General features: G+C 41.2%; 1 protein-coding gene across 2 annotated transcripts in view; it reads left to right on the forward strand.

The window, feature by feature from the left end:
- The window catches only part of RFNG (RFNG O-fucosylpeptide 3-beta-N-acetylglucosaminyltransferase), a 139,571-nt gene that overhangs the window by 120,424 nt on the left and 2,457 nt on the right, over positions 1 to 16,690 (forward strand). For both annotated transcript variants that reach the window (XM_078653772.1, XM_078653773.1), the window contains 4 exons: positions 10,716 to 10,869; positions 11,602 to 11,687; positions 12,487 to 12,652; positions 15,936 to 16,021. In XM_078653772.1, coding sequence (XP_078509898.1) covers positions 10,716 to 10,869; positions 11,602 to 11,687; positions 12,487 to 12,652; positions 15,936 to 16,021 — 492 coding nt within the window. The remainder of the gene's footprint in view (positions 1 to 10,715; positions 10,870 to 11,601; positions 11,688 to 12,486; positions 12,653 to 15,935; positions 16,022 to 16,690) is intronic.

Raw genomic sequence — 16,690 nt, forward strand, 5'->3', positions numbered from 1 at the left:
TCGCAGACTGAGCTGCACATGAGGCTCACTCTTCTGCTGAATTATGTGGCCTATACTTGCATCACTGTAACCTATGCTGTTTTGACGCTGTGTTGTCTTTTTTCAATAGCATTTGCATGAGGCTCACTGTGCTGCAGACAGCCATCCGTGCTGCTAAGTCTACAAGCACAAAGTCTATTATTTGTTTCAGTAAAACATGCTTGAAGATCTGCTCATTTGTTTGTTCAGTGCTGCAGATGTCGATCCATGTCTGGGCAATGTCTCCTGTCCACATGTTGCCATGGTGACATCGTAATTCATCCGAGCCAAATGACCAGAGCTTTCTTTGTTGAATGGAGACTCCAATGTCTGGTACATTTGTACTCAGGACTACAAATGCTTGACTGCATTGTGGAGCCTATCAATAGCTCGAAAGAGATTGCAGAATCAGTCTCTTTCACAAAGTCATCATTCATGCTCTTTGGTAAGGTGAATGGATGCAGTCGGGCTCTGTTAATTATATGTCAGCCAAAGATGAATGATTGACTGCATGGATGTTGTCAGAATTCTATGTACAGATGAATGAATGAGTGCTAGCTTGTATGGAAACATTAAGTCACTGTAAGTGATATCAAGCACTGGCAAAGCCAGTAGGTCTGGCATAATTGAGCCTCACACTAATCTAGTGTGTGCGTAAAGGCCTTGTCCCTTTGCATAAGTACGGTCTTGTTTACTAAGTAAGCGGTTACGCCAATATTTTACTATTAAGTAACCAGATACACATTGTCACTCCTTTTCTAGGCTAAAAGCAATGCAGTGGTTTCTGTAGTGTCAAATACTATTTTCTTGTGAGAATAAACCATAATCTTTAATTTCTGTTACGTAAACATGGCTTGATGCAGCTGTAGAAGCTGCATTACAAAACGTCTGGCAATGGACATAAGTGCTGGGAAGGTTCTCTCTGGATCAGTTTCACACTTTATGTGAGCTGCAAGTCGGGATGGCATATAAGTGTATTACGATTTGTATACAATATGTTTCAGAATTTGTCGCATTTTACAATCTTCTTCGCTCCGATAATCTTTCCCATTATCATCTCCAAATCTCCCACGGGTTGGGGGGGACGCCATTTCTTTTGCAATCGAGTCTAAACAGGGACACAATATAGTTTTGTGCATCAAAATATTTATTAGTACCAGGGCACCTATGGCATCTCTTCAAACAGCCTTCGCTTTCAAAGTTTCAAAGCCCACATACTTCGAATCTTGAAAGAAATTAGAAACTGCGAGTCCCAGACTCCAAAAAGAATTTGGCTTAAAAACTAGGACTAAATTAAGGTTTCACCGGTGCCCACTTTAACGCCACTACTGACTTGTTTGTGCAGAGACGTGTTGGAATAGAAAAAAGACCCCTAATGTCTCTGCTATGCAAGAGCACCTGCCTCCAGTCGTAGCAAGTTCTGTAGGTTTTTTAACCCCTCAGCACACACGCGATCATGCATGTGCACTTCATGCCTTTTCTATCACACCAACTGTGGGCCTGTGCTGGCTGGCTCTGTGGTCTGGAGGGACAAAACATATGCACCCTCTTTACAGAGCATAAATCTCTTCGGCTTACTGGGCTGAAGTAGCGAGACAGGCCTTTTTACCTGTGTCTGCCAATGAGTATCCCTTACTGGCGTCTGCAGCACTTTTAAAGTGTTCCACCAGTCTCCTGCAACCTGGTACTTGCTCCTATCCTAACCACGCAGGACATAAATAATGCATGTGCCCAAGTTGCCACTGAAAATAGAGGATACATAGGCGCAGGAAGCAGGACTGTGGAAGGTACTGCAGCACCCGAAAATAACCATGCTGGAGTTCAGAAGGTAAATGAGCAATAGATATGACTTTTTCATCTCGTCGCATCTGCCAAACATTAAAAGGCTATGGTCAAATATCGGGTTAGGTCTTCTGCCAATTTGCTCCCTCTTCTTTTAACATGGAGGTTAGTGGTTCTGCCTTCTGTCAGATTGCTTGTTTATTCTTATGACCTGGAGGTTGCTGTTTTGGTGGTAACTTTTCTTTACCTGCAGAGCGAGAGCATTTGGTAAAGTGAACTATGTGACCATCTTGCTGGGTTGGGGCGATGTGAAAGGAAAGGCTATAGTTTGGTTTTGTTTTCAAACACACAACATTTTAATTCCTGTAATTAAACTTGAAACATTATTCAAAATATATGAGCAGTTGGGTACACATAAATAAAGCCCTCTTTTGTAAATCTGAAGTATAATGGAAACATGGATTTTTATACGATCAAAACAAATCAAGGCACTTGACTTGGTAATTACACAAATGATAAATATTGGTGAAACCTGATTCCCACACTTCATTGTTTGTGTGCCATGTAGTTTCGAGTCCCTGTCCACTCCACATAATTCCACGCAATGACACTGCATATAATTTAGCCCAACTCACACCACATAATTACGTTCCATATACTTAAACTCCACTTAATTCAACACACCACCCAATTATATGCCACGCAGTTCAACAATACACAAATCCACACTGCACAATTCATATCATAGATAATTTGCCACAAACTTTGATGTCTTTAATAGCTAATATATTATGATGGATAATGTGATGCATGGCTTTATAAGGTCCCAAAGGCGACACCTTTTGGCTATGCCAATACTTGTTTAATTTACCAAATGCTACACATACCAGGATTCTATGTCTGTCAAATATTTGAATATTTACAGACACTATTTACGAATGGCTTCTTTTAAAAGGTCAGTTTTTTGTTCGCCACATACCCCTGAATATGCCAGCAATAGTAAAAATCAGGATATTTCATTATTCCAACTGTCTAATTACTGTCTATTTATTTATTTGGGAAGCATCTTGTGAAATGCTTTGATAAATTTATTTTTAAGTTTTCACTTGATTTCACAAACTGTTCTAAGTAAACCCAGATTATATTTGCGGTCAAGTTCCCAGGTTACCGACTCGGATCAACAAGACCACTCACACTTTGATCTTCTGCACTTGAGCACGTTGTGCAATTCTTGCACAATCCTTCATTGTAAATCCTTTTCCTTGTTTACCATAATTATGAAAAAGATGAACACTGCAGCGTCTTATCACTGCCAATATAGACCTGATTCTCAAAGCTATTTACGCATGTCAGCATGGCGTACGCTTGCAACTGGTGGTTTTATTCTCCTAAAAGGATTTACTCGCATGAAGATTTTACTGCGAGCACATCTGCTCGCAGGGGCTGGAAGTAGGTGGAAGCGGCAGATCCAGGGCTGGAATGACCTGTGAGATTGTGCATGCCCACAACCTTATGTGTTAAAATCATTCACCAGCTCATTTTCAACCCATTCCCACCATGGAAAAATCAGAAATGTACTCCTGATGGGCAGGGATCACACCTCCCAAAAATAAGGTCTGGTGTAGGGAAAGGAGTTTATAAGTGCGGGAAATATTTTGCCACTGGAGTATAAAGAAACCCGTTTTAATAAATTAATTTCCTGTAAGATTTTATATGACCAGTGCCAACATTGAATTCTCGGATACATTTTAGTAATGTTGTTTCTAGGCCTACTCTTTAAACTTTCGTGAATTCCTGCAAGTGGTACATCTGCACCAATGCAACGTCATAGGATTGGCAGTGGTGTTTTGGACTTTCTTTAATAAAGGGTCCCTTACTTACAATGTGTACAGATTGACCTTAATGGTTTATTACTTGTATTAATTTTTTAACAATGCCATGTATCAGATATGGTTTATTAGTTGATGCCTTAGAGAAATTGTACATAAAGATGTTCTTTAAAATTGCACAATAATTGAGCAAAACTGCCCATGACATTTGCCAATTTGTATTCAAATTGCAAATTGTATTCGGTTGCATGTTATTTTGAAAACAGTCAGCAACCTTACTTTCTTTCTTCAGCATGTATTTGCATATATCAAGGAGCCTTCCGGGAGGTTTAGAAATATAACGCGATTGAATTATCAGTAATGCCATCTGAGTTTACAATGCTTTGTATTTGATTAGTATATCCAACCTAATAATAAGGGCTTTGCAGTAATGAACTATATTTACAATTCTGAACATGTGGATGCATGTCTTTCCATAGCAGCATACCATCTTCTTTCTCAACCAAAAGGCACAGTGTAAATTAGCATGCAAAGGATTTGTGCTGAAGGGATTTGAGTCTACATGTCCAGTGGACAAAATAAACATGAAAATGTGTTCTACCTAATCCAAACCAATATTAGGGCTTACTTTTGGGGTTATTAGTGGTCACCACTGCAACCCCCTGAACACTCCCTGTGGGGCTCCTGGCCTCCGAGCCGGCAAAATCAGTGCTGAACAGAAGTTAAACCGTGTCCTGATGAGCACTGTTCACCGTACGCTGCTTTCACTGAATTTGGGACCTTGGCCATGAAGTTCTGTAAAAAATAAATACATTCAGCAGTGCCATGGGCACATTTGTGATTAAAGAAATGAAATAAACATGCCCACACATTTTTTTAATTAGTTGATGCCATACTTTGTTATTGTATTTCCAAGAACAATGTGTGTGCACAAAACTTTCAGCTCTGCACTTCGCACAAGTAATAGTCCTTTGCAAATGAACATAAATCAAAATGTATTAAAAATAAGGAATAATTTAGGCCAGTTGCATAGTTCATATTCAACGTGTGCTGATTTACAAAACAGTATCAAAACGGTACTCCAATTTTTAGTCCTGTGTCAGAGTGTAGTTTTACTAGTTTTGGGAATTCACAATTTCCAATTGAAAAATGGAATCAAAGCAACTCCTGGCTCACTTTTCTAAGTGGATACTTTGGGATAGCGTATGGTTTGTAAGTTTGGCATACATTCCACTTTTACAGAGTTAACCTTGGCAGAAAATGCCCCCCAGATGGAGGTGACCTATTCCCCTTTCCACCCTAGAATGGATTCATGCCATCCCTGGCTGAGTTAAAAAAATAAAAAAAAAGAAATACTGCCATTTCAAGCCTGAGTAAAAGTTTGTGGATGTCCACAAATGTACTACTTTGCAGTTTACAAACTTACAAACTTCCAGGGCAAACCATGCCTTACAATAGCCAAATCCCAACACTTGACTGGGACTTACAGGTGTAAAGAATTCCGTACTTGTGGCGGAGATCTCCGCATCCATACAAGAGCTACCGCCTACCAGGAATCCTTCCTTCCTTTCTGAATTGGCAGACGTAAGTGAGGGTAAATTTGGTTGCAGACATGCATTTACAACCACATAGGCCCTGTCGCCTGATCAATTAATGCACATGGACATAACTACTATTTTTTTAATTTCTTTTTTTGCCTCTCTTTATGAGTCATCAACATGTTTTTTGTTGAGGTATACATTGAGAGAGCCAATAAAGTATGACCGTGTGTGATATAAATAATTTAGGACCCTAGCATTAATGTGTATTTTGAGGCACTATATCCTCTTCATATGAACATACTTTTTCATGTAAGACAAAGGGAAATTAGTACAGCACCCTTATTACAATATAGGTGGTGTCAGAAATAATTATCTGTGTTTTGCTGCTATATTGATCGTGTGGTTATTATGAAACCTTAGCCATGTGAATTAATCTGATGTCATTAGTGTTGAGGTTGTGACATAACTTCTTGCGAGAATTCTGTTTCACAGGCCATATGGCATCACTCCCTGTGATGTAATTCCGGTCACAGGGTGTTACTTACGCTATCCCTCACATTTTGGTGTATCAACATCAATTATGTTCAAGACCTCCTCTCCAATCTCTTCTCACGCTGGAAAATGTTGGAAGTTTACTTGTGACTAGGATAGGAGTAAAACATTTTCGATGGTGGGGAGAAAAGGAGAGTACGAAACTGAATGTGCAGCAGTTGAGCACATTTTGCATGAGCAAATATACATGTGTATTTTTTGCTGAAGCAAGCAAATTCACAAAAGTTTGCTAGCAATTAGCGGTTCCAGGCCTACTTCTGTAAACTCTTGAATTCCTGAAAGTCCTAATTCTTCACCAACCCAAGGACATATGTCTAAATATGCGCCTTGTTTTTTTCATGTATTTATTTTTTAGAAGTATGTCCTCTAGTTTAGTTTCATGGTGCTCATATTGGTTTTGCACTGGTTCTGTTATTATTTATAAAATATTGGCATGCATCAAACATGTTTTACCAAATGATACCTTAGTGAAATGGTATCTAAAATTGTTCAATAGTTTAACAAAATATTCAAGTTTTTTGTGTACATTTTTAATGTGAAAGAAAGCAAGCAATAAACCAATAATGCTTTCAAGCTTATGTGTGTGTTTCTGTATAATGAGGGACCATTTAACAAACCTTACAAGTAGGTTCAAAGAACAAGTTACGTGTAGCTCTCTCTCTGGTAACGCTTACTGCAGAATCCTCACTTTATAATACACCCAGGTGCCATACAATACTTCTGTGCACCAGTAGGGGGATGGACAAATGCTCCTCCGATATTCGTTCTGGTATGGGAGGGAAATTGGGCATTTAGGAGAGAAAAAGCGGGGCATAACTATTTTGAACAATATGGAAGACCCATCTGTCTGACATGATGGATCACCAACCCAAGAGTAAATGATTAATCCTACCCTACCCTGGTTGGGCTTGAACTACTAAAGGCGAACTGAAATGATTGTTGGCTTTTGTAGGAGGAGTTGCTGGCCCACACTGCCATCCAAATCTACTTCTATGAGCTTAAAAAGACTAGATAGTATGCTACGCCACTGGCTGGAGAATGTCTGTCTTCATGCGAGCACTCTGGAACAGCCTCTGAACTTTTGGTACTTAAGCTGTAGCTCTGCTGTCTTTAAAATGTTCTCAAGTGGAGTCTACCTTATCTCCAAAAAAGCTGGACCCATCAAAGGGCATGTCCGTTAGGGAGGGCAGTTTGTCGTTGTAGAATCCTGTGGGCACCATCTAGGTAAGTCTACGAAGGACAACACTGGTACTGACCACCTTTCCCAGGCAATCCATGGACTATAGGCCTGCACCAATAACCTTCTTTGCCACGTTCGGTCCAAAGAGGCATTAAGAACTTCTGAGACCTCCAGCAAGATCTCTGTAGCCATGTCCCAAAAGGCCACTGTAGCTGGGTAGACTGCATTTGCAGATCACAGTGATCTGCAAGCTGGTGGAGTAAGACATGAGCTTACCAGAACAACAAATCCTCTTGGATTCCCTATCCAGAGGAGTGGTTGGAAAGGAGTTTGGATTAACTTTACCGGTGGAAGCTTGCACAATAAGGCTGTCTGGAGTGGGGTGCTTCATGATGAAATCTGGGTCACCTGTGCTGATCAATGCTGCCTAGCCACCTGGCTATTCACAAGCAGGCAAGGACATGGTTTCGACTAAGTATCTATCAGAGTATCTGTGAGGGCATCATTCATGAAAGTAGGGGTTTACTTGTTGCTGGCCCGTACTGCAAAAGTTCTGGCAACACATTTGTTTTGGCCTCAATGGAGAGTAGCAGTAATTCTCATACCTCAGCTGACTTGGTGGCTCATCTGACAAGTAGGACTGTCTCAGAAGAGGTATCAAGCCCATTAAATCAAGATACGTCATCACCAGTATAATACAGAGGAGCAAACCAGCGTTGCCATAGTCCTCACCAACATCCTTTCACAAGATTAGAGTTGGCACCAAAAAGATAATGGAGCCTCAGGTTGTAGTTGTAATGTGGTAGAGGCAAAGTGTATGAGGCAGATTGTATAATCACCGGTTACACTTTTGTAATTTTGTAGGGCATTGGTTGAGCTTGTGCAGACATTGGTTCAGGGTCTGACATTGGTTCAGGGTCTGACATTTTTGTCTTCAGTAGATCATGCTCTGACGCTGGTGGCGGTGGCACCAGCCTGGGCCATGGAGCTGAAGTGAAAGTCTGTATAGTCTGAGTAAATGGTCCCATGGGTACAGAGGTCACCGTGGAGGAACCTGCCAGCAGTAACCTGACTGGTGGCCCCTGCGGTTCTGCAAGGCCTAGAGGTACATCAGACAGAGCCAGCAGTGCAATGAAAACTTGCAGCATGGCCTCAATTTGCTGTGGGGTTGACAATGGCCTGGGACATTAAGGGTGCATTAGGACCAACTGAGGAATTGGGTCCATGGCCGAAGATCTCAGAGGAGTGAGACTTGCATAGTGACGCTTCCTTGAGCCTTTTCTTTGGAGTCGGAGCAGCCTTGCTTCACTTTCTTATGCTTGCATTGGGACTTCGACTTACTAGATTACTTCAGACACAAAGGTGAATATCACAGGAGTAGCTCCATGACGGAGTACAGGTCGCGACTTGAAGCTGTGACGTGGTAGTCGCAGCATGGTTTGAAACCTGTCATTTTCAATGGGAACATTGTTCCTTAGCACACTGTGGAACTGTTTTGGAAGTTGTTGGAAAACAACGAAATTTGGAGCAGAATTCCAGATCTGTGTCTAAAGGCCCAATAAGGAAGGAATTGGTGTCTGCCATAGTGGTGCCCCTTATATGTGGCTCAGCTTCCTCCCTTCCAGAGCAGTGTGAAGCCACAGCAGAGCCACCAGACACCCCCTAGTGCACGTGGGAGCCCTTCTATGAAAAAATCTCTAGATCCAGTCTGGCGCCTGGGGGTTGGTTTAAGGTGGGGATTCTGCCGTTGGAGATATCCATCAGAACAGTTGAATCCTGCATGTGTACACATTTCTATACTGAACCCACTGTGTAATGTAAGCTGAGCTAACAGCTCACTCTATTGAACTAGCTATACAAGTTTGAACAACCTACACATGTAAAGGGGTTGTGCCACACTGGGTTTGACCTACCTGTTCAATTTACAAAATAAATATGAAAAGTTGTTGTTTTTGCCACTAACAAATATGTCATGGGTAGTGGGCTAGAAGCATTCCATACTTCTTCAGTGAAAGGGTGAGCAGGAGAGTTATTCACAGGAGTATGATTTGGTGGATGGAAGTTGTTTCTACTGGTCCTACTTGTTGAGGCTGAGGTCTACATCCCACAGACTTTTGAGGTTTTGTGTATTTAATTTAATGGGAACAGGGTCTCCAAAGAAAGTAGACAGAGAGCATAGTGTTGCTATTATTGTGACGAGGAGTGCTAGGCTCCAAAGCAGTGATTCTGTTTTAGAGTTGTTGAATTTTGAGGTGGTTATTCCCCCCCATACCTCCAATGTGTGTGAGACTTTTTCTTAAGTTTTCAAATCGTTGGGACATTCTGTGACTCTTTGGTGTAATTTGCCGTTTGTCTACATAGGAGTTAAATTTGAGGTGGTGTTATTGTACAAGGTCAATAAAAGGTTTAATATAGTAATTAAAAATTGGCGTATAAGGTGGATTCTTGTGAAAGTAGTCATCATGCCTTAAAGTGGGGGGGGGGGAAGAAGTTCTTTCAGTTCACACTTTAAGTATGTTAATCAAATAAGGATTTAAACCATCTGGATGTATTTTTTGGGATCTGTGGGCCACCATTTGGAGTTTTCTTGGGTGGTGTACTTTGTTGAATGTGGATGATTATTTTAATAATAATGGCTTGCTGTTACCCCCTCATCCACACTTCAAATCGAGTGTCCCACACATATATACGCATTGTTTGCTGCCTGTGTTCGGGTCTGAACCCATATTGATGTATGTCAGGATGTCCTTTTGAAAGTGGTTTTGAGTTCCAGGGGAGGCATATGGAACTGCCGAATGATCTGACAGATCTCTTTCAGAGAGGTTGTTATTTACGAATGTTTAAGACCTTAACTATAGTGGGTTGCTGCATTTGGGGAAGGAGAGAAGTTGCATGCATCTTTTGTAGGTCGAAGGTTTTTTTAAGAGGGAGAGAACGTCATTGTCACTGGGATGAAACTCAGCTTGTTGATCTTTGGGGAGGTCTTGCAAATGGGTGGTAATTGGATATTAATGACAGACTTAATTGCTTTCCTTTGTAAAAAAAAATTTATTTGACATTTCTTTTAAGTAGTAGTTGGGGAGTTGTACAGTTCCTATGTTTGTGGTATATCTGAACCTTTGCACTGGAGCATGATTTATTCTTGCCCAGCCTTGAAAAGGTCACATGAACTGACTGGAGTTTGTTTTATTCGAGAAATACATTTTTGAGTTGAAGATCACTTCCTGACATTCCCTTTTTGTTCGTTTGAAAAATGGAGATGTTTTTTGCACCAGGGTATTTACAATTTCAAACAATTGGTTTTGAGGGTTTTTTAGTAGTTTGTGAACCAGGGGTTATTAAAGGGTCTTTTGTCTCCAAAGATAGAGCGATGCTATCCGTGACAGCAGAGAGGTGTGGGTGGTTTAGCCTTGTATGGTTTCCTCCTGAGTTAGGGTGGGATTGATGAAATGTTTAGGACACAAGGGTGCTGGCAGAGTCGCATCCCCAGGTCTTGGTGATAAGGAGGATGTCCAGGTTGTGATCTGTATTGAGATTGTGTATGTTATCTTGCTTGTTGTTGGCTTCTATCTGTTGTTGTGGTTTGTGTTTATATATGTGCAAAGACTCTGGTCCTCTGTTCTTGATTATACCAAGTTGCAGGAAAATAACCACTTTATAGAACTCATTAGGGCTCAGGCAAGTTTGTGCTGCTTTTCTGTAATACTGTGCCCTTTTTCAGATTTACACTATACATGTTCCATGTGTCATCAGTTTCTTGAGATGTTTAATTTGTCATTGGTTAAATTGCATACTGTGTGCCTTCCCCCTTAGGTGGTTCTGCCATGTGGATGATGACAATTACGTGAACTTGTTGTCCCTTCGGCACCTGTTGGCATCTTTTTCCCACAACCAGGACGTATATCTTGGACGTCCCAGTCTCGATCATCCCATTGAAGCTATTGAGAGAGTGAAGAGTGATGGATCCGTAAGTGTAGAGATGAGAGTATCTCTCCATCCTCAATTTGTCCCTCAAACTCCAAAATATATATTTTGAAAGGAATTTAATTTATCTAAAATTAATCCATTACATTTTATTTGACGATTATTGATGAATATAGATTAGATATTTTAATAGTTCAAAATTGGAAGCAGTGCTAACATTGTGATAATTCAAGAAGGAAAAACTCAAATATATTTTTTAAAAATCCACAATTAACAAAGACCGGGGTTCCATTTAAACATTTTGAAAAACCTTTGGTCTTTTAAAACAATTATTGAAGGATGTGATTTGTCAAACTCTTCTCTCCTCTACATTATTCCTGTTGTATTAAGTGAGCGTTTCCCTTGTGTCTACCTATTCTGTCCAGTTTTAAATTGGCCAGTGTCAATAGTTTAAATTGAGAATTGTTCTATTATTTATAGCTAAATAAAACAGTTTTGATGAAATGTCCACATTTGTAGATGAAATAATGTTTGACAAAATCATTTATACACAAATAAAGGCACCCCTATAACTCACCCTGAGTGTTGGACCGTCTTCCTTTGGTAATGATTATCACTTCTGCCTTCAAACTCAGTATATCATGTCCTGGTACCATTGCCATGTTTCATTTCCTGATGTGGTCACTGTGTGCGAGAAGCATTTTGTGTCATGGATAGGAAAGCATTAACAATCTAAATTATCTTTCATTTTACTTTTCGTTACTTGACCTTCCAGGCGTCTGTGCAGTTCTGGTTTGCTACGGGAGGTGCCGGCTTCTGTATCAGCAGAGGGCTTGCTCTGAAGATGAGTCCTTGGGCCAGGTAATCAAAACTCTGTTTCAGAATGTGGAACTTCGGGGTTTTGCCTATGCGAAATCTATTGATTTTGTCAAGTTTTCTATTTTCTTTTTATATATTGCACAGCAGCGCAAGCTAACGTGTAAAGTGGCTTAAAGAATTTTTTTTAAGTGGTATGACGCAGCCACTGTTGACCATGTCGTAGCGCTTTATTTTATTTAAGCCATATTGCACTGCAGCCTGCGCTGCTGTGCAGCATGTAAAAAATAAACTGTGGAGGGGTGTTGAGGGGAGGGGGCAGAGGGCATAGGGTGTAACGCATTAGAGAGCTCGAAAAGGGCAGGGTGAAAAACAAATGCGGGTGGGTGGTGGAGAAACCTGGGCGGGATGGAGGAGTTATTTTTGGACATGCATTCATTAGGACTGGATGTCCAAAAGCAACAAAAAAAGTACTTGCATGAGCCTGCAGTTAGTGGACGGACACTGGACACAGGAATCTGCATTTAGTCCATGCTCCTCGACATGGACACAAAATGAAGTTCCTGGAGCAAGCTGAGGCGAGGAGGCACTGACCAATAGTAAGTAAAGAAACGAGAGGGAGCCAACCAGTGGTAGGTGAAGGTAAGTAATGGGCGGGCTCTATCCCCCTTTAATATAAAAAATAAATTTAAGAACAAGAGCTTTCGCAGATAGCGCATGCCTGCTGTAGTCGAAACCTAAAAAGGGTTGTAGAAACGAGATTATGTGGGGAAGGGGAAGAACGATCCATTATAAACTTATTTTCAGTCTGTTTCTAAACAGTTTTTTTGCCTTCTCCTTTCAGCATGGGTAATTTCATCACCACCGCAGAGATGGTGCGCCTCCCCGATGACTGCACAATCGGTTATATCATAGAGGGTCTGTTAGGCGTGAAGATGCATCACACCCCTTTATTCCATTCTCATCTGGAGAACCTGCAGAGACTTCCCCTGCAGACTGTCCTCAAACAGGTGATTCCAGCACTCTCCTGTTACTCTTTTCCCATTCCTCCTGTTCCTCCTGTTGTGGTCCCTTTAATCCACTTTCTGATGCTAACATGACCACAAACTTGAACACTGTAATGTTTTGTAAGGCATTCTGTACAAGTGTGTAGGGTAGGAGAGGTTATGCAACCTTAGCATTTCAGGCAGCATGAATTAACACCCGTTGGTCTTTGATAGAGGCAGAAAGGCACTTCCAAGAACATTCACTTAACAATATTTCAGTGTTTAATTCACAATTGCTGATGTAAGAAATGCAGATATTTCATTAGCATCAGAAAGTAAACCTCTTTTCTTCTGAGATTGTGGCAACTATGTGAACAAACTTTGTTCTCTAGAACAGCTTTTCCCAAAGTGTGCCTTGATGGGCGGGAAAGTCCGAGCAATAAGTAAAGATACCTTTTAAATTCTGCTAAACGTAAAGATTCCTTTAAATTCTGTGTATCGTCCTTGTTCGGGGCAATGTGTAATGCCTTCTTTAAGTTAAATAAATCTTTGAAAGATTCAGTGGTTTTGTTTTTAACTATACTGGAAGCCATTTATACCATACTCTGGAATAAAAAACATAGGGCATCATCACGATGCCGGTGGGACCTCCACCAAAAGGCCGTCGGAGACAATCTCACCGACACAGCTACTTCGGGCGATGCAGGTGAACAGACCTTTGAATCTCTGGGGACAGTCGCCGCCTCCGAAAGAATCTACTGATACCGTAGGGGTGGCTGTCAGAATCTTGATCATGAATGGAGGCGGTCCTTCTTGGGCACCGCTGCCAGGATCACGATGTCCCTTTCCGAATGCCTATTCATGGTGGTCCCACCGCCATGAAAAGGCAGCCGGAAAGGGATTTTGGGACCCCTAAGCAGGGCCCCCCCGTCCACCGTAGGCCACTGCTAAGTGGCCAGAGAGGGACATGTGCCCACCACACCCTCTCACATGGTGTCTGGCTTACAGTGAATGGATGTTTGTATAATGCCTTTTTCTACTGTGGCCCTTTTCTGGGCTGCAGTAGAAAAAAGGCATTTTACAACCGCTTGCACGGCGATCGTATCGTAATAGGTTGGGCGGGACTGGCAACACATTGTTCAAACATTATTCAAACATTTTTTAAGTTATTCTGTACTTAATTTCTGTAATTGTCTTCGAGACATTATTCTCGAACGCCAGACACACTGTATTACACTTTGGCAGTGCTATGTGTTTTATAAATAAAACATGACCAGTATTATCTACTGCAGAAAACAATTTTAGGCCTCTAATTTGCCCGTGTAAAGTTGTTTAAAATAGAGTGTTTTCTAGGGCGGGGTCACTCAGTTCTGTAAGTAGAATCCCAGAGGTGGTGACATATGGGTTTTATGGGGGCTAGCCGGATGGGTTAGATAAACTAATTGTTTGTTGTAACAAACTTACTGGTGATTTCATTGTGGGCAGCAGTTTCTCAGAACTGTAAACATGGGTTACTAAAGGAAAATTGGGTCATATCAATGAAAAGTACTTAAAGTAGAAATTAAAGCACTCCTTCTCTAGCTAAGAATTCACGGGTCAATCGACGTTCTTTTTTGGGGATTATGTGTCTTTGCACCTGCTCTGAGTAATTACATTTTAAGAGCTACCGATTGGGACCAAGCTTTGCTTTCTCTGAACTCATGGATTTTGATATTCTCTAAAACGTTACTTTTTGGACTCTATGCTAAACGTTTTTGCAATCCTAAAAGAATGTTAATGTATTAGTGTGCATGTTAGTTTCCCTTCTAAATTTGATTCATCCTTACTGGTGTTACAAACTCTGCTTGTGCCCTTGAAATCAGTAGTGTGGCATTCAATCAATCCGGGGCTTATAAAGCGCACTACTTACCCGTGAGGGTCCCAAGGCACTGGAAGGGGGGTGGGGCTGCTCCGGATCCGTCGAAGAGCCAGATCTTGAGGTTCTTCATGAACGTGTGCAGGGTAGGTGAGTGTCTGATGTTCATGGGGAGCTTGTTCCAGGTCTTTGCTGCGATGTAGGAGAAGGCTCTCCCGCCTGTTCTGCTTCTGCGGATGCGGGGGACCTCAGCCAGGGCGAGGTCTCTGGGTACGTGGAAAGATACTTTCTTGTTGAGGTATTTTGGTCCAGTGTTCAGGGATTTGTAAGCGTGGGTGAGGAGTTTGAAGGTGACCCTTTTCTCACCGGCGGAGCCAGCGGAGTTCTCGTAGGTGTTGGGTCATGTGTTCGTGACATGGTGTCCCGAGGACAAGTCTGACAACTGCTTTCTGGATGGTCTGGAGTTTGTGTAGTAGAGCTCTGTTGATTCCAGCGTATAGGGCGTTGCAGTAGTCCAGCCTGCTGGTTATGGGTGCATGGGTGACGATCTTTCTGCAGTCGGGGAGGATACATTTGAAGTTCTTGCGGAGGATGCGCAGGCAGTTGAAACTGGTGGAGGCATTATAAATGAACTACATTCTTAAAATTGCTTATTCTGACTTCTAGCATTCAGAATTATATTTAAATGCATGTATAGACTCAATTCAATAATAACTATCTTGGTCCTTACTCTGATATTTGTAAAGCATCTCAACGTATAATCCTTATAACATAGTATTCCTTTGTTTGCATACATTGCATTAGTGATGTTTTGAATACAGCCCTAAACATCTTTCAGGATTTAATAATGCTTTCAGCATTTGTGGTCCAAAACGTAATTTCTTTCTGCCTGTGTATTTTGTAATACGTTTTCACTGAAAAAAAAATAACAGTCCTAATATGCCCATGAGGGAGTTGTTTTCACAATGACCGCGTCATTGGCCGCCTTTATAAGTATAGGACAATATTGTTGCGCTGAACACAATAAGGGGTTTTAACTGTTCCTGTTTAGGACTTTACTTTTAATGATGGATCCTCCTAGCCCCATGTCTGGCATGTGTAGCATAGGTTTAAGTAGATTACATTTTTGAGTGACAACTGTTTTTTTTTTTAAAAATAAACTTCACTATTCTGAAAACAATGTATTTATGTATTCAGCTGAAACAAATTAATTATCTTTCTACATATAGAATTCAGTAGTAAGTTTGAATTTCTGGACCTAGTTTCATCATGACATTTAGCAAAGATTGGCAACTGTCTATAGCTTCAAAGAAAGAGCAAGCATTGACCCTCCTCCTTTGAATGCATCTCCACTCTGGTCTCCGTTGTAGATTTGCTTCTAATGCTGAATGAGTAATATCGTCACTGAAGCAGCATTTTAGTTTACTTTTCCTGTTTATCACTTGTCCTTAGGTAACTCTGAGTTATGGGGGTCCTGACAACAAACGCAATGTTGTGAGCGTTGGAGGTATTTTCAGCCTGGAACAAGATCCAACTAGGTGTGTATGCTTTCTCCATGAATTGTAATATCTGCCAGCATTGCCCATATTCTCTTCCATTAATTTTTTGGTTTTGTACAATGCAAAATCACCAGAGTTGTGGTGCACTAGCCTGCGTTTTTTTTGTATAAGACAGACACACAACAAAGTTTAAAGGAGTGGGAAGCAGCCAAAGTACATTACTAAAAGATATAGGATATGTTGCTTCTGATCCAGCTGTGGAGAAGATTAAGGTTTTGGAGAATGGTTTATCACCGAGACTGCTTTCCACTCTGAGCTGATCTACAAAATGTTGACCTCCTAAGTTGACTTTTTAAAAAGCAATGGCCCAAATACTTCAATACATGCAAAAAAGAGTTTCACATAGGCAGACCTCTGAATAAAGGAATTGTGTGTTATTAGTTGCTTGTGAAGATCTTTCTGGTATCACTGAGGTTGCCTCAAATTCATAGTCTGGGGCCGCGGTGTGGCCCAGGACGAATGGAAGAACCAGGAGAGGAAGGAAAGGAGGACATTTGGGGAGGAGGGGGGTAATGTGGGAGTACCATTGGGAATGCAATGATCATTCCAAAATGTCCCTACCTCACGGGCTATTGAGGTGACCGGTAGGTGAGAACAGAAGAAGAAAGTTGAGTCTTTTGAGGAGAGGCGGGGATGATATTTTAAGTG

Source organism: Lissotriton helveticus, chromosome 7 (genome assembly GCF_964261635.1).
Source record: "Lissotriton helveticus chromosome 7, aLisHel1.1, whole genome shotgun sequence".
In the NCBI taxonomy this organism is placed as follows: Eukaryota; Metazoa; Chordata; class Amphibia; order Caudata; family Salamandridae; genus Lissotriton; species Lissotriton helveticus.